This window comes from Choloepus didactylus, chromosome 10, assembly GCF_015220235.1.
Source record: "Choloepus didactylus isolate mChoDid1 chromosome 10, mChoDid1.pri, whole genome shotgun sequence".
NCBI classification, from domain to species: Eukaryota; Metazoa; Chordata; class Mammalia; order Pilosa; family Megalonychidae; genus Choloepus; species Choloepus didactylus.
The window spans coordinates 109,843,445-109,867,297 of NC_051316.1; the positions used below are offsets into that span (position 1 = coordinate 109,843,445).

At 50.0% G+C, this 23,853-nt stretch overlaps 1 protein-coding gene across 1 annotated transcript; it reads left to right on the forward strand.

Annotated features, from left to right (window-relative positions):
- Positions 1–14,708: 14,708 nt before the first annotated feature.
- On the forward strand, positions 14,709–18,607 carry LOC119545331 (ral guanine nucleotide dissociation stimulator-like). The gene is made up of 4 exons (XM_037850824.1): positions 14,709–14,861; positions 15,032–15,250; positions 16,513–16,627; positions 17,975–18,607. The coding sequence occupies exons 1-4, from the start codon at positions 14,709–14,711 to the stop codon at positions 18,118–18,120; spliced, it is 633 nt and encodes a 210-aa protein (XP_037706752.1). The 3' UTR covers positions 18,121–18,607.
- The last annotated feature ends 5,246 nt before the right edge of the window (positions 18,608–23,853 follow it).

The following is a 23,853-nucleotide window of genomic DNA, read 5'->3' on the forward strand; positions in this document are numbered from 1 at the left end:
TGTCTTGAACCCTCTCCATTCCAAAAGGGAAGCACGCCCAGACCTCAACAACTACTCTGCAGCTACTGTTCGGGGGGTTGGAGGGCTGGACAATTAGTGCTATTTTTATTCTTTCCTTTTTTGTATAAATTCTTCTTAGTGCAAGGAATACTTAATTTAGCTGAAGAATTGAAATGTGTGAATTTGGCAGTAATGTGTTGAAGTGAGCCATGGATGTCAAAGTGAAACAGTGACTCAGAGGCAAATCTAAAGAATCAGATGATAAGCAGCTTTATGGGTGCACTCAACAAACAGTGTGTGCTATGCGGGTCCCAGATATTGCACATATTGTTGCTGGCTACAAGAAAGCCCATGGGAGGCAAATCTGGGGCAAGAACTCTGCAGGCTTGACAGGCAACCCAGCATTCCTAGTTCCTAATGCAGTCAACACCAGCCCTGGCCCTGCCTCCAGCCAGAGCCGGGATTGATGACAGTGTGTCTTTCTAGAACCAGGGCTGGTCTGTCGGGTTCCTACTCTCAGATCGGCTGTTGAAAAATCTGCTCCTACTTCTCTGTGCCCCGAGACACCTCCTCCACTGACTGTCTCCGTCTGTAGGCCCCGGCCTGGTTTGCTGAGGGCGAGGTGGAGTCGTCAGCTCCCAGAACGCAGATGAGAGTTGCTTCTGAATAAATGCACCAAACATAGGAGTAGGTAAAGAGGTCACCTAGCTTGTGTTCCCAGTCACCGCGAGACAGCTCTTTCCAGAGAACTGTGATCAGCTCCAGGGGATTTGAAGGAGCAAGGGCGCTTGGGCCTTTCCCCCACAGGGATAGACAGTGGTGGGCTTCCCTCCAGACAGAGACTCAGTAGGCTCAATCCAGACTGTGCTGTTTTTCTCTGGAAACTCAGGAGTGTCATTTCCCTGCTCAGGGCCTCTGTAGGGGTAGAGAGAATCTATGGCACAGAGTCTCGAAATTTTCTTCTTTGTCCAAGTAATTATCTGTCAACTTGCTGTCTCCCCCACTAGAATGGGGAGTTTTCTTCTGACTTAAGATCTGTTTTACCTAATATTAGTATAGCTACCCCAGCTGTCTTGTGTTTACTATTTGCATGGAATATTTTTTTCCAGTCTTTTACTTTCAACCCACCTGTGTCTTTGAATTTAAGGTGACTCTTGTAAACAGCATATAGTTGGGTCATGCTTTTTTTTTTTTTTTTTTTATGCATTCTGCCAGTCTCTGCCTTTTGACTGGGGAGTTTAATCTATTTACATTTAAAGTGACAACTGATAATGCAGGACTTTGTTCTGCCATTTTAGTATTAGATCTTTAAAGTTTTATACCCTGTTTGTCCCTCAATTCTTCCGTTAGTGCCTACTTTTGCGTTTATATAATCTTTTGTAGCAAACCATGGAGTTTTCTTCTGAATTTCCAGGACCTGCCCAAGTTTCAGGCTTATATTAATGGCAACAATAACTATAGTGGTATCTCACAATTATTGTGCATTTACTATGTACCTGATTCTATGCTAACCACTTCACATGGATGATCTGTTTTAATCATCACAGCAACCTTGTGAAGTGGGTGCCACGATTGTTCCTGCCCTTGCTAGAGAAGCCAAGTAGCTTGCTTCAGAGCCCATGAGTCCGATTCCAGAGGCCCCACTTTGGGCTAAGAGAAATGGCCTTCCTTAGGAGGCATAGAAAGTGAGGGACAAATGTCAGTGGAGTGTCCGAAATGTTCTCTGCAGCTGAATGCCCTTCTCTCCCCTTCTCTGCCTGTCAAATCCCATTTCAGGGCTCAGTTTCCCTGGCTCCCGGTCAGGACACTGTGCTGCTTGGAGCCAGCAGCATACTATTTTTTGAATGATTTTTGGTGCTTTTCCCTCTTTCTTACTTTAATGATCCTTGACTTATTTCCTCTATTTCCTTGTGAGCTCTTCCAGGATGAGGCCTATGTCTTATTTACTCTGTATTCCCAATCCACCACTTCTAGGTGTTTCCAAGCATATGGTTGGTGCTCAATTGATACTGGGTTAACTGAATAGCAGAGGGCCAAGGATCATTTCTGGAAATCTTCTCCAAAGAAATCACATGACATATATAAAGCCAGAGATCTAGGAAGCCAAATGCAGAACAAAATGTGAGAGAGTGGTGTTGTGGTATGGGAAAATACATTTTCCTAATAGGACTCTTCCCTTTCCCCCAAGACAAACATTAAAACAGAGGATAATTTAATGAGGAATAATTCATTTACTCATTTATTGAGATGTCTTTAACACTTTAATGAGTTTTAACAAATGTATACACCTGTAAAACCATGGCCTCAAGCAAGATGTAGAGTTTTCCCATCACACTGGAAAGTTACCTTGTGCCTCATTCTGATCAATCTCCCCCATTACCCACCTTGCCCCCAAGCAACCATCATTCTGATTCTTATCACCATAGTTCTATAATACTATATAAACACAAGCATACAGCAGGTACTCTTCTGTCTCTGGCTTCTTTAGTAAACCTAATGTTTCTGAGATTCATCCATGCTACTTTGCATAAGTCATTCTTTTTTACTGATGAATAGTGTTCCATTGTGTGGATATATTATTTCCTATTGATGGACATTTGAGTTGTTTCCAGCTACAATGAACTCTTAAGTACAAGTGTTTTTGTGGACTTATGCTTTCATTTCTCTTAGGTGAATACCTAAGAGTGGAATTGCCATGTCAGGCTATTTTCTTTGATACATACACATCTTTTGTAATGGTTAAAAATATTATTTTATTCAGAAATGTGACCACTTAAAATGACCTGTCATCATTATAGGGTCTGGGGATTCCCTGGACCACAAATGCTTTAATTGCTATGTTGGGGGGCTCCATCCCAGCACTCTAGGTGGTATATTCAGGGCCCTGTTGTAGCTCCCCAAGAGCTCAGACTAGAAAGAAACAAAACCAGAGTGCACACACATACACACACACAAAATAACATAAAGGATATGCCCCTCACACAGAACTGTAAGAAGCTTCTCGGAGCATTGGTTGGAGAAGAGCAACAGAAGAAGATAAAATCACTTGGTCAGTGCAGTCCTTTGCAGCCAAGACTTGGACAGGACTGAATGAGGATTCAAAGGCTGTCGAGGTGTTTGTGTCTCGGCTAAGCCACGTGCTAGCTGCATGACCGTATGTAAAGTTACACCACCAACTCTGCATCTCGGTTTCTAGCCTGTAAAATGGAGATGTTAACCCTTGGGAACAATTACAGACATCCTCTGCTGCCGGCACAGGGATGCTGTGAGGATGAGCCAAGATCAAGTCTGCCTAGGTTTCTCCCTTAGTCAACTGCAAAGTGCTGTGCAAGTTGAGAGAGCACCACGCGGAGGCAGGAACCCACAAGAGCCTGACTTGTGCACTGATGACCGGCACTTACTGCCAATGATCTTAGATGCCCTTCTTTTCAGAGGACTTCAGATAAGTTCGGACACACAGTGACAACAACCCTTTGTCAGTTGCCACCTATGCCCAGATGCCCCCTGCCTTGTAATCGTCTCTGTAATGGGAGATCGTCAGTCTCTTCATTCTTCTGTGCCTGAAGGATATGATTCCTAAAATCATAGCCATCTTCCCACCCTCCAGTATGGCCTCAACTTTTTTGGCCCTCACTGATCTTTATCACCTGACCCATTGTCACCACCATTGCAACTGATCAAAGATTGAATAGTTTATGAAAAAATCTATTTGGGGTAGTTCTAAGCAAAGATGTTCTTAAGGGGTGACTTGTGCCCCCAAACAGATATGTCAAAGACCTAACCCACATACCTCAGAATATGACCTTATTTAGAAATAGGGTCATTACAGGTGGAATTAGTTAAATTAAGATGAGGTCATACTGGGCTAAGGGCTGGCCCCTTAATCCAGTATGACTGGGGTCCGCATGAGAAGGGGAGAGGACACTTACACAGGGGGGAGAAGGCCATGTGACAACGGAGGCAGAGAGTAAAGTGAGTCCGTGTCTGTGGGTCCCCATTCTGGGGGTCCACGTCTCACTCTGAATGGGCCTTGAGCCCCTCTGAGGCTGTTTCCTCGTCTGTAAAATGGGAAGAACAAATCACCACCCTCTGGGCTGTTGCGGTAGCTCCATGGGAAGAGGGAATTGTTGTGTTGAGATCCTGGGTGCTTGTCTCTGTGGTCTCCCCAAGGCCCCTAAACCCCCGCAGGAATGGCGGGTACATGTGAGAAGGGGAAATCAGGTTCCCCCTTACAGCTCCTGCATTTGCTCTGTCTCGCGTAGAGAGAAGAATCCACAGAGATTATGGCAGGATTTTTTGACCTGACAGGGCCTTGGGGGTCATCTTGTCAAATATGTGCCATTTGTATAATCTCGAGGGTGGCTACAGTTAAAAAGACTGGTCACACCCAGTGTCGGCGAGGATGTGAAACAACTGGAGCACTCACATATCGCTCTTGGGGATGCAAAAATGGAACAGCCAATGGAAAACAGTTTGGCTGTTTCTTTTGAATAAAGTTAAGCATATATTTGCCATTTGACCTACTAGGCCCACTCCTAAGTGTTAAAGACAAATAAAAATATGTTTACATAAAAATGTGTGTGTTTATGTTCACAGCAGCTTTATTCACAATGTCCTAAAATTGGGAACACTCCAAATGTTTGTCAACTGGTGAATGGAAAATCCAGTTGTTGCATAACTATGTAATTCTACTCAGCAATTAAAAAGGATGTATGACTGATCCACAAACAACATGGTGGAATCTCAAAAACATGCTAAGTGAGAGAAGTCAGACATGAAGACAACATGCTGCATGACTGCACTAACGTGGAGTCCCAGAAAAGGCAAAACTAAAGTGCTAGAAATAGTGGTTGCCAGGAGCAAGAAATCTTGGGGAGGAAATGAACTGCAAAGGAGCAGGATGGAACTTTTGAGGATGAAGAAAATATTCTACTAACTTGCCTGTGTTGGTAGTTACACAGCTGTATACGTTTGTTGAAAGTTATCAGTTGCACATTTTAAACTGTTAATTTTTATTGACTGTAAATTATACCTCACTAAAGCTGATTTTTAAAAAACACAACTCACCATTTGATAAAAGAGGAAACTTATGCTGGCAAGGGTCGTGCCTTCTCCAAGCACATCTAGAGATCACACCCTCACTGATTCCAGCTCAGCCGATCCGCACACATCCAGGGACTCGGCGTGCCTGTGAGAATGCCACCTCACTCGCTGCGCCTCACTCTTTGCCTGAGTTTGGTCTCTGCCTCTGCTGTTTACTGGCCATGTGAACTTGGCAAGCCACTTAAATGCTCTGTGCCTCAGTTTCTTCAACTATGCAATGGGGGTAGGAATAGAATACCTATTTCATAGAGTTATTGTGAGATTTAAGTGAGTTGATGTAAACAGAGATTTAGAGCCCTGGCTGGCATATAGTAAACTCTGTGTAAATGTTAGTCATCCTAATACGGTGGATATGAAGAGACAAAAAAATTACGATAAGGTCCCTGGCTTCTACTAGTTTGTATCCTGAAGGCCTTCATGTGCAAAACAGGCTATTTCAGTACAAGACAAGATGTCATGAAGCCACTGAAGACACAGTAAATGATGGCCAAGCACAAGCTAGAGGAATCAAGGTCACTTCCTGGTGGGGGCAGGACTCAATTAGCCTTGAAACCTGCATAGGAATATGCAACAGGGCACAGGGGCCAGGTGAGAGGAATATCTTGGAGCTAGCTGTGAGGATGGGAAGAATTTGGACATGGCTGGAGAGGGAGTGTCAGTTTGGTGACGGGGAAGAGCTAGCAGGTGGCAGGCTTTAGTAAGTTTTAATAAATTTCTGTTTTATATAAAGGAGCTACAATGGATTCTGTTGTTTGCAACAAAAACCCATGCCTGATACAGGTAGCGTGCTCTACAAAGGGCATGGAAGGGTCTTACATTCCACAGCCCTCTCTTATGAAAAGGCTTTAATGGTTCCCTCAGGTGGGGCTACCTCCTGTTGGCCCCAAAGGCTCTCTGTGACCTGGCCTAGCCCCATCATCCGTCCTGCTCGCCCGTCATCCCCAAACCTCCCAGCCAGCTCCTCCACACTCCCACACCTTGGCTTGTGCTCGTATCTTTCCCCCTAATCTCCTCGATTACCATGAAGCCTTCCCTTTGAGCTTTGAACCTGTGCATCTCTGTCCCTCTGTTACGCTGCTTACCATGGTCCTCTTCAAGCTTTGGGCCCTGATTAGAGATACACATGAAAATGCCACCTGGGAGCTTTTTCAAAACACACAGGCATTGTGTTCATTATCTTGATTGTTGTGTTGGCTTTACAGTTGTGTGTGCATAAGTCAAAACATATAAACTTTTACACTTTAAATATGGGCAGTTTATTGGATTTCAAATATGCCTTAATGGAGCTGTGAGTGTGTGTGTCTGTGTGTGTGTTTTAAAGCATTAGGATACAGAAATCAGCACACACACACACACACACACACACACACACATCCCTATAGGCAACCTCAGAGTTACTATTTCATTACTTCTGGGGTAGAGTCTAGCAATGAGGACTTGGAGAAAACCCTTAGACGATTCTAGTGCACACTCCTGGCTAAGAACCGCTGCATTAGAGTGGCAAGTGTCTGTCTCTGCCTCCCTCCCAGAATATGTTATCTCTTTAGGTTCAGACAGGGGCTGCTGTGTTGCACAAGTCTAGAAGGTACCACTCACAAATGAGGAGTTGTACAAAGCTGCAGCTTTAGAGAGCACAGTGGGATTTGCTAGGAATTTCTAGGCCCAGGTAGGAGCAAACATAAACAAATGCGTAACTACTGACCTTAATTATGATGGAGAAAAGATGCCAAATGTATGTATTTATATACCAGATATTCAGAAATAGTGAAATCACATTCGTTCTGTTCCTGTCCAGTAGAAATATAATGCAAGCCCCAAATGTGAGTCAAATACGTGACTTCAGATTTTCTAGTAGCTACAGCGAAACCAGAAGAAGAAACAGGTGAAATGAATTATAACAATGTATTTTATCTAACACGAAGTATCCAAAGTATCATTTCAGCACGTAATCAATATAAAAAATGATTAATGAGATTTTAAAAGTTCTTTTCTTCATACTAAGCCTTCAATACGTGGTATATTTTACCTTTATGGCACATCTCAGTTTGGACTAGCCACACGAAGTGTACTAGACAATTGCAGTGCTGGAGAAAAGTGAGAATGTTTTAATGGAGATTGGCCACTGGGTGGCGCTGGTGCCCATTTTGAGCGGTGCTCCCAGAAAAGTCTCAGACCCAAGAGTAAAGCCAAAAGCAAGTAATTTATTACCCCTGATCCTTGCCTTATCCTGCTCCTCTAATCCTTCTCCTGTTCTCAGAAGATTCATTACAAGGAACTGCAGGTTGGCCTGAGCACAATTCCCTGGAGCGCAGTAGGCCAGGCTGTCATCTGGCCGGAGGGCCAGGGAATCAGGTGGTTCAGCTGAGCCTGCTGGCGAGCAGGGAGCCCGCTGGAGCCCCTTCCCCTGAGTCCTGTCAGTCTTCCAGGTTTCACAGCCGAAGGGGCTGTCTCTTGGCACTTGAGGGAGGAAGCCTCTGTGCAGAATTTTATCATGGTGTTTGGCTATACAAGCAGACGTTATCAAAGCTTTATTAGGAAAAAGAAGAACATACACCTGTGACCCATTTCTTAAGAAAAACCATTTGCAAAGAAACCTGAAGCTGAATAGTCTGGGAGGAAATTCTAGCCAACCACAAGTTCCCTGGAATTTTAGGTGCTAGTCACTTTTCTTGTGCAAGCCTTGGCAAACAAGCTTTGATATGTTCTTTGCTCTCTGAAAGGAGTATAGAAAGTCATTACAATTTGCATAGAGAAGCAAGGCCCACAAATGTCAGAGTTTGCCCAGTTTCACCCTCAGACAAAGTATTCCATGGGAATTTCATTATTCTCCTCCTGAAACAGCTGGTGAATGTGTCATGAGTCTGAGTATTCAGACCCATTTCATAGGCAGTGCAAAAAATGTGAATGCAATGGATGTTAAACCAAGGGGTGTCTTCCAGGTACTGTGCCTGCATTCTGGTCTATTGGGACACTCTCCCTCCAAGCTTCTTACTGTCTTAATTTGCCGGAGTTGCTATGACAAACAACACACAATGGCTGGCTTAAGTAACAATGAGCAAGGGAAGACACTGAGGCGTGCCTCCTCACCCATGCCTGGATATGGAGGAATCTGGGGTGGGGTGGGGTGGCCCTGTGCTCACTAGGCTTCCTCCAGCTCTGAGTTGCTGAGACTGTGACCAGACACCAGGACCGTGTCCCCGAGATCATTCTCTTCACCTCCAGCTTGCAGTGTCCCAACCCTTCCATGCAACATTCTTTGTATTCTTCTCATTAAAGGCCCCCCAGCATGCTGCCTCCCCACTGTGCTCCAGCCTCACTGGAAACTTCTTCACCCTGAAAACAGACCATGTTTTGGCCCATCTCAAAGCCATGCCCTTCCCAGCCTGCGTTGCTCTTCCCCTCACCCACCCATCCACATTGGGATCATCTTTGAGATTGTGCCCAGAGAACATGATGACATGGTTGAGGAAGATGGGACCTGAGGGGACCTGAGGGCTCTTACTGTTGAGAGGTGTCAGTTAAGGGGACCCAAGGAGATGACCTCACTTCCTTGGAGGCAGAGCCAGTAGAACTTGGAACCCTGGTAACCAGGCACCCAGGTTCCACAGACTGCCCCCTGCCCAGCTCACTTAACAGGAGACGCTCGAGAGAGCAACATGTCCTGTTGTTTCTGTTGGTCCCGAGGTTCTCACCTCAAGACACTTGAGAATGAGACCTGTTTCCATAGGTGCAGACATTGGCTCAGCCCTTCTCCACGAGGCCGCTGTCCATTGGCCAGGAGGTTTCCCAAGGTAAGTCAAGTTTTCCAAGGATGCCAGCATTGTCATCCTCCCTCAGCAGCCTCATATCCCCCTTCCTAACACTGTGTAGGAGGTGAGAGGAGTGGGTCCATCTGTGGCAGGGCTGGGAAACCTGGTGGGCCCTCCCTGTTCAAACCTCAGGTCACGGGTGGATAGTGGGAAGGCAAGTGGTGATGGTGAGGCAACCGTCATTCGACATGGTAATCCCAGGTACAAAAGTTGTCATCTCCATTCCAAGTGGGCTGGAGGTCCATGCAGACACCTGTCTGTGTCTGATCTGGATCACAGAGATAACAAGGGGTGTTCCCCTTGTGGTGATGGCTGTAGCCTTCTGACACCTTCTGCACAGCTGCTGGGCACTGTGTTTGCAGAGCTCCATGCAGGGGATCAGTGAGGAGCTGCTCATAGGAGTCAGCTACACCGTATCTGTGTGCAACGTGCAGGGGCCTCCTTACCCCAACCCGGGCCAGCAGTATGTGCAGGTGAGAGGACCAGCAGTGGCTTCTCCATTCCAGGGTCTTGAGGCAGCTGTGTCTAATGGGAAAGATCAGATCCAACAGTGGTGCCTTCCCCAGGCACCCTTCCACGGCTTTGCCCTCCAATTTGCCCAAAGTCTCACTCCAAAAGGCATCTGGGCTTCCACCCCCACCACCCACCAATCTGCACAGTCTTGTTCGTGGCCAGGTGGAGAGACATTTTTCACACATTTGTAGTAGCATCTGAGAAGGGATGACAATACTCTTTCCCTTCTGATTAGGCCATGAGCTCCTTTGCACTTTGCTGCTTTTTTAGTGTCCCTTTCTGAAGCCAGCTGTCCCCTGGAGTAGTCAGTTGGACTGTCCTTCCACACCGTCTCCAAGCCTTACAGATCTTCATGCTCTTGAGGGTGGTTTGACTCAAAAGGAATGGGGCTCACTCCATCACATGATTTCCAGTGCAAACTGAACACTCACATAACACATCCCCTTGATTTCCAGGAGAGGAACTGTGGCCTGAGTCACTTGCATCACATTCCAGAAGGGAGGCTGCATGGAGCAGTGGTTCAGACTCTCACTTTTCTCAGATCTTGAAGGGATTCCTTTCTGGGGTTGTTTCAGCTGGGAGCATCTTCCGTGTGTCTTAACGGACTGCTCCCCCTTTCCAGCTCAAGCATACACTCCCCTGAATGGGATGGCTGGTCACACAGATGCGGAGGGGATTGAATAGCCTGAGCCACTGAACTTCTGGAAGGCCACAGCGGTTCAGTGGCCACCAACAGGCCCCAACCATGGCTGCTTCCCTATGTCCGCTCAGTCTGCCTGTGAACATTCTCTGGCATTTTGGCCAGTCCGGGGTCAGCTGGGCAAATGGATTCACTTTGGTGATTAGGTTTGCAACTGCCCTGTGAGAGCTGGAGCCCCATGCCATCATCCAGGGGACATTTGGGTTTGCCTTTGTCTGAGGCTTCTGTTCAGGTCCTCGGATCTGCGGGGGTCTTTCTCCCACCTGGATGCTCCCAGCATTTCTCCCTTTGCCAGAGCAGGGATCACCATGGCTGCAGGTTCTCAGAACACCCTTTAAGGCAAGAGACAGAAAAGTCAGGGAGTGCTTTGAAATCAAAGGTGTTCCCATAATCTGGGCAATCTGTGTCCACTGCCTCCAAAGTGGGGAAGGGATGAGGTTGAGCAGACCCTCTCCCTCCATGTCTGGGGCACACCCACCTCCCAGAGTGTGGAGGGATCATCCCGAGGCCCGAGCATGGATGGTTGTGCTTCTGACCTGAGGGACTTCGAGTTGCCCCTGGAGGATCCCCCATCCCAGGAATGGGGGTGGTTCCTGAGGACTCACGGGATGAAGCTCTTTCTAGGCAGTGGTGCAGGGAGGTTCTCCTGTGACTCAGGTCCCCGAATGACGGGGAGGGTCCACAACTTCATTACTCCCTCACCTCAATTCTCCTTTGGAGGCTGGGCCCATTTTCTGCTGGAAGCCCTCCTGCCCCTCTTAATGACCAGGTCTCGGAGGGCCTGGGAGAGGCAGATCCACACCTCCCCCCAGTGCAGCCGCTGACTATCTGCTCCTTCTCTGCCCTTTCCTAGTGTGCAAACACACCGGCCCAGAGGAGGGTGCAGCACAGCCTGGAGCGCACCAACAAGGAACGGGCTTTGGCGAAGCTCATGCAGCAACTGGTGCCGGCCGTGCAGGAGGGTGACCGAGTCTACGTGACCAACTTGCTAATAAATTACCGGGGCTTCCTCTCCATTGAAGAAGTCCTCGACCAGGTTTCCAAAAGGTGAGTGCCCCCCTCTTCCATCCCCGGACAGCTTTGCCACCCACGAGCTGTCTGTCTGGGGAAGGTCATTGCAGCCTCTAGCCTCAGTTTCCTCCCCTGGGCAGTGGGGTGGTAGAAGGACCAGGTTCCTGAGGTCACCATCAGGACTCAATGGGAAGGTGCTCACTGTGCTAGGCCTCAGAAAGGGGTGTCAGTGGGGAGGGGCTGTCAGCGTTTAGGAATTTCCTCTCCATGTGGAGAAGCTGTGCTTCAAACTGACCTTTGGAAACCTGTATTCCCATTCAAAGGAGGTTTGAGATCCCATCTACATGGACCCTGTCTTCGATGTAGCCTGGGCAGACAATGCTGGGGGCTGGCAGAGGAGCCCCAGGCCCTATCTGAGAAGGTGCATTTCAGGCCTCATTCATTCCTCAAATATATATGAAGGGTCCACTACGTGCAGGCACTTTTTAAGGCACTTAGGCTGCTTCATTGCACAAAGCTGCAAACTTGTTTACACTTCTGGTTTTCCGTCTAGTAGGGGGGTCAGAGAGCAGCACCGGATACCATCATTAGGAGGTGCAGCCAGAAAGTTACATGTGACACCCTCATGTCCCCTCTAGATATGCAGATTACTGCAGTTTTGATGACAGGAATGGAAGAGGCCAGGAAGGCTTCAAAAAGTGAGTGAACTTGGGGTGAGGAGAGGGGGCTCCTTCTTCACATCCCAGGATGGGTGTGGGGGGCTGGTGGCAGGAGCAACTGGGCAGAAGCCTGGGTCCCTCTCATCATTCCCACACAAGAGCAGAAGCCAGGGCTCCATCTCCTGCAGGAGAACCGGACTCACAGTGACCCGTGGGAGGGTTCCCGGGGCACTGGGTGCAGACACCACCTGGGGTCTCAGAGTCCATCCCAGCTCCACCCCTGCTCTGCTTGTCCCTCCAACACCCTCCAGCCACAGTTCCAGATCAGTGGGTGTGGTGAGAATGCAGCTCACAAATCTGCCTCCATGCTTAGTCCTGCGAGCCTAGCTGCTGGAGGGCTGGGGTGAGCTGTCCCATGCCCTCTGGGGGACAGTGACAGTGCACGAGAGTCCCTCACATGGCTCACAGAGAATGAGGCACGACCTCAGGGCATGAACTCCAGACTGAGGGTCCACGAGGGCCCGGGGCAGGCTGAGGCAGGGGGACAGGCTCTGTTCCTTCATCAGACGGAGACGTTCAGATTTCCTAGTGTGTGCCAGGGCTGTGCCATCAGACAGCAGACACAGCCCTCCCTGTCCTCATGAAGGTTCTGTTCCAGGTGGAGGGGCCCAGGGGACACAGATGGAGAAGTCTGTCTTCTTGTCTGACCCAGGATCCCCGACCCGGGAGGTGGTGGTCAGAGGGCAGTGTGGCCGGAAGGGCCGTTCCCCTCACCCTGCTGCCCACCCGTGCACCCCCAGCTCCATCTCCTGCCTCCTGCTCACCTGGCTGGAAGAGCTACCAGATGATTTCTGCCAGCACCCAGGCGTTCCCTGCCTCAAACAGCTGGTGGCGTTTGCGCAGGTCGCCCTGCCTGGGTCTGCCCTGGAGAGGCGTGCTCAGGACCTCCTTTCTCACCTGGAGCCCGCGGAGCCCAGTGAGACCGAGACAGAGGGTGAGGGCACTGGGGGTGAGGGCACGTGAGCGGGTGGGGAGGGAATGGGCTGGAGCCTCACAAGGAGGAAACTCCAGAGGTCGCCTTTGGGCCCTGGGTAAAGGGGAGCTTCTGACCACTCCCCTGGGGAACTGCAGTTTGGGAAGGATTCTTGGGGGTGGCGTGCTTGTGTGGGGCTGATGTAGAGGCTGTGCAGTCATTTCTGCCTCTGGAAAGGCCCGTAGATAGCCAGGCCTGTTGTTGCATCTTACTCCTCTTCCAGCTCCCTTTTCCAAAGGTGAAAACCAGGGCAGTGCCCCCTCCAGAGCCAGTTCCATTGATGGCACCAGACATCATGCCAGCTCTAGAGCTGGAGGCACCTGTGGCACTGCCTCCAGTGCCACATGCAGTGGCAGAGCCATTGCAGGCTCAAGAACTCCAGCCTCCTACTCCTGCAACGTTCGTCCCACCTCTGGAGATGGAGGCAACTCTGAAGCCACCTGCTGTGCCACCTCCAGAGGTTGCAACATCACTGGCTGCAGCATCACTGACAGAGCTGCCAGTAGCTCTGAGGCCACCTCTACTGCCAGAGGTTGAGGCATTTATGGCATCTGATGTGGAGCCATCCTCCTCACCAGCAGACACACCATCGCCAGAGCTGGAGGCAGCTCCGTTGTCACCTCCAGAGGTGATGCCCTTCCCAACGGAGGAGCTGGAGCCGGTTAACTCAACACCAGGAGCCTCAGTTCCACAGCAGGAAGTGGCTCCTGTGTCACCTGTCCTGCCACTTTCCCACCCAGCACCAGTGCCATCGCTGGACATAGCACCTGTTAACTCATCAACTGTGGTCACAGCTGCAGAGCAGGAGGAAATACTCGTGTCACCTGCAGTGCCACTGGCAGAGCTGAATTCAGCACCAGTTCTTGCTCCACCACAAGAGCCTCCCTGCTGCTCCCGTGAGAGCCTGGAGCACGGTCTGAAGGAGGTGAAGTCCCCCCTCTCTGAGGACCCTCCCAGGCTGGTGGCTGAACAGATGACACCGATGCAGGTGGTGAGCATCTGGGCTTGGGTGGACTTGGGAGGAACTTTTCTGGCATCGGTGTCCCTGAACTGCCACTCCTTGACCTGGAGTCCAGTGATCTGGGTCCAAATCCCAGCTCCACCATTTGACAGCCTGGTGACCTCTCCACTCTCACCTTCCCTCTCGCCACAGGAAGACCAGGTCATGCCGAGGATCCAGCACCTCCAGGCGGAATCCAGCGAGACCCACTTTCGACCCCTGGAGCAACTTGGGGCCTGTTTTGGAGACGTGGAACAGCTCAGCGAGGCCGAGTGGTAATGCCAGGGCAGAAAGTGGACAGAACTGGGGGCATCTTCCTACAGGCCAGGTCCAGAGAGCCTGTAGCCCTGACTCTGGGTCCCATCAGACCTGTGGCCTAGGGACCCCTGGGGCACCCAGACTCCTGATCAGACTCTGGGAGGGAGCCCTGAGCTGTGGCTTCTGGTAGCCTCACAGCAGCCATTTGCCCTGTAGCGACCACTGGTCTTGTGAGTTGGAGCCCCCAGTCCTGTTGGCCAGGAACACACTCCAGGCCCCAGACCTCCCAGGGGATCTCATGCCTGCTAGAACTGAGTGTGTTCCCAGTCCAGGGATGCCTCAGGGCTCAATGTCCCTTTGGGCTAAGGATGGGCTCAGGGTTTAGTATTGGGTCCCCTCTCCACACCTGAGCAGGCCTGAGACAGCATCGAGTCCACCATAATTCTGGACCTTGGTGTCCCTCAATGAAAATAGGAGATGTTGAGTGAATTCTCTGGTTGGTTGAGCCTAGAAGGCAAGGGGAATGTGAGGGTGTAGACTGTGTCCCTGGCAATAGCCCAGGTAAGCCGCCCTTCCTTTCAGCCCTCAGGAACCCAGTGCTGAGCCCAGCACTAGTGGCAACATGGAGTCCAGTGCCCAGCTCCAGAGTGGCCCCGACCTCAGCTGTGGGGACGCAGCTACCTCAGTCCCTGGACACGTGGCTGACACCTCGAAGCCAGATCTCGAGATAGGCATGGCCCTTGTCACCAAATGCCCTGATGGCCAGGAGAAGCAGGTGCCTACCCACTCCTCCTCCCTGAAGGCCCTTCCCCATGTCCCCTAAACAAGTGGCCAAAGGGTCCCCAGTAAGAAACAGAACTCCTAGAAGCCCCACTGGAGCCTGCCATTTGCCAGAGGTGTCCTGCAGGCTCCAGGGTTGCTTCTGACCTCACTGTCCCCCCACAGGTTGGGGAGTCAAGCTTCCCGTCATCCCTGGAGTCACCCGGTGTCACCTCAACATCCAGTGGCACCACCTCCTCCTCGGCCCACCCCATGCCCAGGGCCCCTCTGAGAACCCAGATACCCTGTGAATTTCTGCCAATTTATAACAAGATGGTGGACGACAAATGCATCGTCCGAGTCAGAGTGGACATGGATAATGGAAATGTTTACAAAAGCATGATGGTGAGCTGGGTGGGCAGCTGTGCACGGGGGCCCCTCACTCGTTCAGACAGTGAATGTGGAAGAACTGACATGTTCCCTCCCTGCCCTCCTGGAGCCCACAAGCTAGCGGGTTGGGAGGGACAGAGACACACGCAGATCCCGAAGGAGCACAGGGGGTGTTCAAGGGCAGTCAGGGCTGAGGACGGTGGACGTGGGTTTGAGGCTTCACCTTGAGGTTGGACAGCCTGGGACGACCTCAGGGAGGCAGCCCCTGAGGGTGGGGAGGGAGGGGACAGCCTGGAAACGTCCAAGCTTGAAGCATGTCTGCCCCAACTTAGGAACAGTCAGGAGGTCAGAGGTGAAGGAACAGGGGTCAGGGGGCATGAGTGAGGTCAGGAGGCCTCAGGGGCTGGGTCACATCAGGCCCCGAATGGTGCAGACCCTGGGAAGCCAGTTAGGGGCTGCTGCTGCCACCCAGGAAGGGAGAGGAGGGGCTGCCCCAGGGCAGTGGCCGTGAGGGGACCAGACCCTGGATAGATCTGCTGACTGAGACACCTGAGCCCCCACCCACACAGGCTTGCTGAGGTGCCACGTTACACACCTGCCTTTCTCTGCACTTCCCTTGTCACCTGGGACTCTGGTGGTTGTAACTAAGCTGTCACTTGTGTGACTCTTTGAGTCTGGTTGGTGCCCAGGCACTCGGGGTGAGGCAGCTGGGGTGTGTCCCCTGAACCAGCACAGGCCTGGTGTGTGGTGGGCCTGTGGGTGTCTGGCTCCCCCTCCTCACTGACACCCAGGCTTGGACTAGATGCCTTTCTCGGAGTTCACTCACACTGTGATCCTGGAGGGGCCTGTTCAGGAGGGCTGGTCCTGGAGTGCACAGAATAGCTCAGTGTGGTGGGAGGAGCTCACAGAGAGTGTCCACGTCCGTCCCAGCACCATCGTCTATGGAGGCCTCTGTCCCTGGGTTCCTTGAGGTGGAGGAGCTGTGTAGACTGAGGACCCAGAGGGAAGGGGCTCTGTTCTAGGGGAGGGAGCTGTAAGATGGATGTGCATTACTTGGAGGTGCCAGGGAAGGAATAATTGGAACACCACCCTCATTACCTGGCAGTGGCTCAGTGGAGCACAGGAAAGCAGTGGGGCCCCTGTCCACCCAGGCTGACTGGAGGCTCAGAGCCCTGTGATCCCTGGGGGGACAGCTCCAGAGGGACCCTGGCCCTGCCCTTGTGGGAGTTGGCTCCACAGTCTGAGCCCTGATGGCCTATCCCCCCGACATGCCCCAGCTGACCTGCCAAGACAGTACACGGGCCTTTATCCGCAAAGCCCTGGAGAAGCATATCCTGGAGGAAGAAGATCCAGAGGACTACATGCTGGTGCAAATTGTTTCACCGAAAAGACGTAAGTCAGGCGGCTCTTGAAGAAGTCCTCTGTGAGTGGGGCGGCCTCAGCACCCCACTCCCAACCCCTGGGACCCAGGCCCTCTGCCCAGAAAACCTGTGAAAAGGGAGGTGGTCAGCATCTTGGTGCCCTTGGTGCCTGCGGCGACTGCTCCTGCCAGAACCTTCTCCTGGACATCTGTCCTCTCTGGGTGTGTCCAGACAGGGGGGTCCTAGTGGAAAGCTGACATCAGTGATATCCAATAGAAAGGCCTCCCTCCTTGGCCCAGTGGGCATCAAGCCAAGTTCACAGTCTCCACTTTGAGGGACCCTCTAGCCAGCATGGGATCAGTTGTGCATCCCAAAGAAACAAGAGGCTGTGGACACCAATTTCAAATATGAAATATTATAATGACAAACAGAACAAACACCCCTTGAGCCCCTTCAGAGGCTCCAGGAATGCACTGAGTCCCCACAGCAGTGACTGAGAGCCAGGCAGCCTGGGGTCTGGGTCCATGGGGCAGTTACTCACGCCCCTGTGCCTGTTTCTCATCCCCAACGGGAGAGGAAACCACTCTGTTTGAGAGCACACAGTCTATCCACGCACCGTAAAGGGAAACTGCATTTCCTTTTTGGTGAGCTGGTCACACTTTCTCAGCCATTAGCCCTGGGAAAAACTTCTGACACCCTGGAGGTTGTTTTCTAAATCCTCTCTCATCTTCCAGCACCATTTTGGTGAGGTAGGCAGGGTGGGTGGGACCCCGAGTTTCAGAAAAGGAGGATTGAGGCCTAGAGAGGATGAGGACCTAGAGAAGGAGCCACACAATCGAACCAGGAGCAGGGAGTCCGACCCAGCCTTGTGTCCCAGCAGGCTCTAGGCCAGAGCAGACAGGTGGAAAAGAGGTTCAGAGAGGAAATCAGTGCTGGCTTAAGGTTCCCTGGGCTTGGGGGCCCCCTGGACCCCTATTCAGGAGGCCTGGGCTTGGCCTGCCCTTCCTTGGTTCTCAGCCACTTGCCCTGGGGAGTGTGGGATTCAGGAGAGATGTCTGCATTCCAGAAGTCTTCCTCCAGCTCCAAGATGCCCAGCAGGGAAGGCATCTAGGATTGGGGAGTGAGTTATCCAGGTGGAGGAGCCTTTGACAGCTCTCTCCTGAGGTTGACGCTGGTAAAGACAGAGTCCCCTTTTAACAAGATTTGTTGGCTCAGTGCTTCTTCACTTGCTTTTGGGTAGGTGTCATTCAGAGGGGTCCTTGGTGGTCTTAGACTCGTATCTCTTGCACAGGCCTGCACTTGTGGGGTTCACAAGGGGTGGAGTGGTTTGGGGTCTCCTGAGAGCACAGCTGACCACCTGTGTTTCCCTCCCCACCAGGGATGAAGATTCCAGACAGGGCCAATGTGTTTTATGCGATGGACCCTTCAGGCAATTACGATTTGCTCCTGACTAAGAAAACCTCTGCCAAGGGGAAGAAAGGGAAAAAGGGAGGCCTGTTCACCCTTTTACACGGGAAGAAGTGAGGCAGCTTCTCACTGGCCCTGACAGCTGCCAGCCTAGGGTCATCTTCCCACGTGTAGCTGGTTGGGTGACTTCGCCGTGCCAGGCGGGCACTTCCCTCCCCACCAGCCAGCTGAGCCCTCCCTGCCCTGACTCTGGTTTCAGCCCTGAACCTCTCCTCCTGCTGGCATCTCCCTGCCCCTTGACAGCCTGACCCAGACTCCTGTGGACCACTCACTGCACCCTCCTCGGGCCATGGGTCCCCACACATGACCTTCCCTGGGGCTCCTGCCCTGCCTCACCCCACTGCAGCCTTCCTCAGGCTGCACCAAGCATTTTACCATCAGGACCTCCCAGGAGTCAGGCTTCTCCTCACACTCATCCCAGGCCCTCATCCCAGGGACTGGAGAGGCCTCTTCACTCTGTAAGGCTTCCCCCATTGAGGGATGAAGTGCCCAGCTGGGTGCCACAGACCTCAAATCTCAAGCCATGCAAGGGCCAAGCACCACTGCTTCCTGGGGTTTATGAGACCCCTGGAGATGGAGGTAGTGGGAGGGTGTATTGGGGAGGATTAGTCAATTATTGAATTTTTGTATATTGGGCAGAAAATGTATACCTATTGGAGAGGAGTAATTTTTTTTTGTATATAGGAAATGTTAGGCTTTACTATTAAATCCTGTTTTCTTCAAGCTTGGGAGCTGAGGGTTGGTTCTTTCATCTACTGTGTTGAGGAGAATGAGATGCTGGCTCTCATCTGATGATTCAAAGAAGCAGTCATGCAGGGTTGTCAGTTCATTGTCTGTGAGGGAACGGAGAAGGGCCAGTGAACCTTCCGTGGCTTTGTGAAGGATGCACACAAGCCCCCTCTTCCCAGAGCAAATGCCAGAGCCAGTGTCCATTTCGGTGTCAGTCACCTGGCCGGAAGCTGACTCTGACCATCTGAATTCCCTGGCACTGGAGGTTGAAGGACCTTCCCGATGGCGCAGCCACCACCTCAGAAATGTGGGCATCTTTCAAAGTAGCATTTGCAAGGACCTCAGTTCCCACCCAGGTCCTTCTTAGGATTGCAACTACATGAAACTTGTGAGAAAAGCAAAACTCCAGATAGTAAACATATCCGAGGTTGTCACGAGTCTGGGGTCCGATCAGGATAAACAGGTGGAGCTCAGGGCATTTTTAGGGCAGTGAAAGTGTTCTGGATGCCTCTGTGTGGCTGAAAGCATGACATCATGCATCTGTCAAACCATAGAACTGTGCATGTAAAGATTGACCTGTAAGGTGCACCGTGGGTTTCCTTTACTAAAGATATATCCACACTGGTTTGTTAATAAAAGATATTAAAGGAAGGAGAAATTCAGGCGGGGAAAGGTTATATGGAAATTCTATATTTTCTCTGCAATTCTTTGTCTTGTAAAGTTAGAATAGCTTTATAAAGAAGTTTATTATTTAAAACACACCCAAAGAACTTCCTCGAGATTGAATTCCATTCCCTCCATTTTATGGGAAATTGAGGCTCACTGGGGCTTGGTGCTACAGGAGCTGGAGGGTGAATATTTTCTCCTGTGCAAACCTTGCTTCCATCCCTTCTTTCCCCTCCCCTTGCTCTCTGGGAACAGTACAGGAAGTGTCCGAGGGCCCTGCCCTGCCTCAGAAAGGAGGGAGTATTCACTTAACCAGAGGGCACCTGCAGTGCGGGGCAGAGAATTCTGGAAGGACTCCCGGTCCTGGAGGGGGGGAGTGGTTTGGTACAAAGCCCCTGTGCACATGCACCAAAGGGTCCCATTCAGTTCCCGAGCAGTGTAAGTGGGCTTTGTGGGCCTTTATGGTTTGGCTCAATGTCTTTTTTGTTCCCCTCATACATCATCTCCGTGTAAACTGCTGCACACTGAAGAATCCTAGTTGAAGTGTGTGTGCTGCCCTGGACCAGGTCTCCTGGATGCAGGCTTCCTCCATCCCTGTTTGCAGGACTAGTCCGTGTCTTCCACAGGCATTCTTTTTTTAAAAAAATTCAGTTGTATTGAGATACATTCACCTACCGTGCAGTCATCCATGTTGTACAGTCAACTGTTCACAGTAACCATCTTATAGTTGTGCATTCATCACCCAATCTATTTTTGAACATTTTTCTTACACCAGAAAGCATCAGAATCAGAATAAAAAATAAAAAAAGAACACCCAAATCACCCCCCCATCCCACCCTATTTTTCACTTAGGTTTTATCCCCATTTTTCTACTCATCTATTCATACACTGGATAAAGGGAGTGTGATCCACAGTGTTTTCACAATCACATTGTCACCTCTTGTAAGCTACATTGTTATACAATCGTCTTCAAGAGTCGAGTCTACTGGGTTGGAGTTTGGTAGTTTCAGGTATTTACTTCTAGCTATTCCAATACATTAAAACCTAAGAGGTGTTATCTATATAGTGCATAAGAATGTCCACCAGAGTGACCTCTCGACTCCATTTGGAATCTCTCCACCACTGAAACTTTATTTTGTTATATTGCATCCCCCTTTTGGTCAAGAAGATATTCTCAATCCCATGATGCTGGGTTCAGATTCATCCCTGGGAGTCATATCCTGCATTGCCAGGGAGATTTACACCCCTGGGAGTCAGGTCCCACATAGGAGGAAGGGCAGTGAGATCACCCGTTAAGGTGGCTTAGTTAGAGAGAGAGGCCACATCAGAGCAACAAAGAGGCACTCAGGGAGAGACTCTTAGGCACAACTATAAGCAGGTTTAGCCTCTCCTTGCGGCAACAAGCTCACAGGGGCCAGTGCTAAGACAGTGGGCTCAGCACATCAAGCCGTCAGTCCCCAATGTTTGTGAGAACATCAGCAACAATCCAGGTGAGGAAGTCCAACACCTCTGCATTATCCCCCAGCACTTCCAGGGGCCCCAAATATATATTTTTATTCTCCACTCAAATTACTTTAGGATGTGTTGCTATTTCATTCTAATGTATACAGACCTACCATAGCTCACTTCCTATTCAAAGCTCCATGTAATTGTAGTGTTTGAACAAACTGACTGTAGAAGTTATATTGTTTAAAAATATAGATCGTACTCCAAATAAACATCTCTTCCCTTGGTCTCACATGGAAGTTGAAGTTTGAATATAGTTTCAACCTTTACCCTTTGGTCCGATTTGACCTAGTCTTAACCAGATCTGATTTATTCATATCTCTAATGGAAGTCTGGGCTCTATTTCAGCTTTTTAACCATTGCTGTATTTGTTAACACTGATATTCATATCTGCTGAGCTCTAGCTCTGAGTTTCAGGTGTAACACAGATACCCAATGTTCCAGAGACCAATCAAGTTATACATTAAGAGGTCAATATCTCAGAGTTTGGAGATAGCCATTACAATTCAGGAATAGATTTGACTGCTGTAAGAGCTTACAATCTAGGGACCATTACAATAATCATTTCCCTGTTAGGCTGCGCTCTAACATTCAATTCTGAGTTTACACATTGTAGTTACCACAGGCGTTCTTTTGACCCTGAAGCATGGGTGGTAAAACCCTAGAATTTGAGACTGAATTCGAGACAATTCCTGTAGCAGCACAGTAGCATGTACAGAGAATGAATGAATGATGGAATGACTGAAGGAATGAATGAGTGAATGAATGTTAGAGGTAAATGATCTCTATCTTTGTTTCCACAGAAATGGCTTTGATTATACAGTACTTTACCTAAATAGTTGTTGGTCTTAACTATATGTGTTTAACTAATAACAACTATAATTCTGAAATGTGTTTGTTCTCAAAAATTTCAAGGAGTGTATTTATACAGTTGCTTTTAAATATGTGGCTAGCATTTGACTACCTCTTACTGCCCCTGATTGTACCTGCATGGTCTGTCAGATGTGCAAACCTTCCTGCGCAGTAGCCTTGAACTCCCACCTCTCCACTGGGCTGCCCTTGTCTTTACTACTGAGCTTTCTAGGTTCTCTCTGGAGAAGAGCTCCGAGCATCAGTGGAGGATGTGAACTCAGACCCTCTGCTGCTGCTCCTCCCAGGCAGCTCCACAAAAGGGGCAGGACCAGTGGTCCCCAGAGGTCGGGGCCCATAGGGTTGGTGTCCTACCCAGGTCTGCTGGCCCATAGCCCTTCTGTAGGCTGGTTTTCTGATGTGTGCAATCAGCCCCAAGCCCAGGATGCAACTGATGAACAGCCTGGAGAGGGTCACCCCAGACCTACAGCACCTTGTAGGAAGCAGAGAGTGGTGGGCACTGAGGAACGCTTTCCTGAAAACAGAAGGCTGCCAAGGGCAGCACCCTTCCAGCAGGGCAAGAAGGCTCAGCCAGGGGCTCTGGAGTCTCCCAGACCCAGGGTCACAGCCTACCCATCATGTCTCCCAGCCCCATGAGCTTGTGGGGACCGGGTGCTGACTGTACCCACTGCACAGCACTGGGTGAGGGCCAGAGCACAGGGAAGGAGCAGTGCTGGTGGTGAGGGACCATGTGTCCTGGGATCCTCGGGATCAGGGATTTCCTGTGTAATGAGAAATCTAGAGAGGGAGGAGCTGGTTTTGTAGTTAATGCAGAGGCTGTGTTCTCCCACTGTCTGCAGCTGCAGTGACCTACAGAAGAGAAACTGAGGCTCATGAAAAGCTGATGTTCTCAAAGCCACAAGCTCAGGTCTCCTGGCTCCAGATCATAAGCCATCACTTGAGGAATTGACTGATGTCCTGTTTGGCCTCAAGTGACAGCTGGGTATGGTTTAACAAGTTGGGCCTCAACGTAAGGAATGGGGTTTTAAAAGTGTCTGAAAATACCATGAGCAACTGAGCAGGATAGGTTCCCCCACAAACCCCCAGTCAGCTGTGGGGAAGTATTGGACCTAGGAGCTGAGAGCAGGGAGGGGCCCAGAGGTCCCCGCATCCTGGGTTTGCATCTCCCAGGAGGCAGGAGAGGGTGAGTGATGACACAGGAGTGGTACCAGTTAGCCTCGCTCCAAATCCCAGCTGGCCTCTTTCCAGGACAAATGGCTTCAGTGTCCTCTGCCTCTGTTTCCTCATCTGCAAAATGGAAGCTAATGTACTGTCTACCTCCTAAAGGTGTTAATACATGCAGAGCACTGGCTCAGTGATGCTACCATTTGCTTCATCTTCTGGATGGGTAAACAGGGCTCTCGTGCAAAACTGCACAGCCAGTCAGTAGCTGATGCAACAGCAGGGCTCAGATTCCCTGATTCCCTTATTTTTTTTTTTCCCAAATATATTCCTTTTTATTTTCTTGTTATACCTTCCCAAAACAGAGACATTCAACAGTAGTTAGAATGGCCATCTCCCAACATTTAAAAAAGCCACATCCCTCAATGGGTGAACAAAGTAAAGAGTAGTAACCTAGAGTTCAGCTGAGTAAGCCACTGTGGAGACTTAAGTGGTGAGGTCTTCCAATTTCAGAGTTATGTGTCTTCAACTTGCACCATCCTTTTAGTGGAAAAACATAATTCAAATTTGGTGAAATGAGATTCATCTCCAGACAGGATTAGTAACAGCATTCACTGAATTTCACATTCTTCTGTTGTGAACTGTGAAGAAAATGAATGGTAGCTAGAAGATCAGTGGGATTCCAGCTCCAGCTGCAGATGGAATGAACAGATATCAGGACAAAACACCTATATTTTGATTGACAAAGCTAACAGCAGTTTTAAATCTGCAACTTAATTACAGAGCAGCTACACTACCTGTTCAAATGGCAAAAATACAAAAAGAGTTAATTGTCACAAAAATATTTCAGAAAAAGTG

Bases quoted from the DNA above. Each gene is read 5' to 3' on its own strand.
- LOC119545331 (XM_037850824.1), top strand. From the start codon at position 14,709: ATGGAGTCCAGTGCCCAGCTCCAGAGTGGCCCCGACCTCAGCTGTGGG. The intron at 14,862-15,031 runs GTGCCTACCCAC...GTCCCCCCACAG, and splicing joins CTGATGGCCAGGAGAAGCAG to GTTGGGGAGTCAAGCTTCCC. The intron at 16,628-17,974 runs GTAAGTCAGGCG...CCTCCCCACCAG, and splicing joins AATTGTTTCACCGAAAAGAC to GGATGAAGATTCCAGACAGG.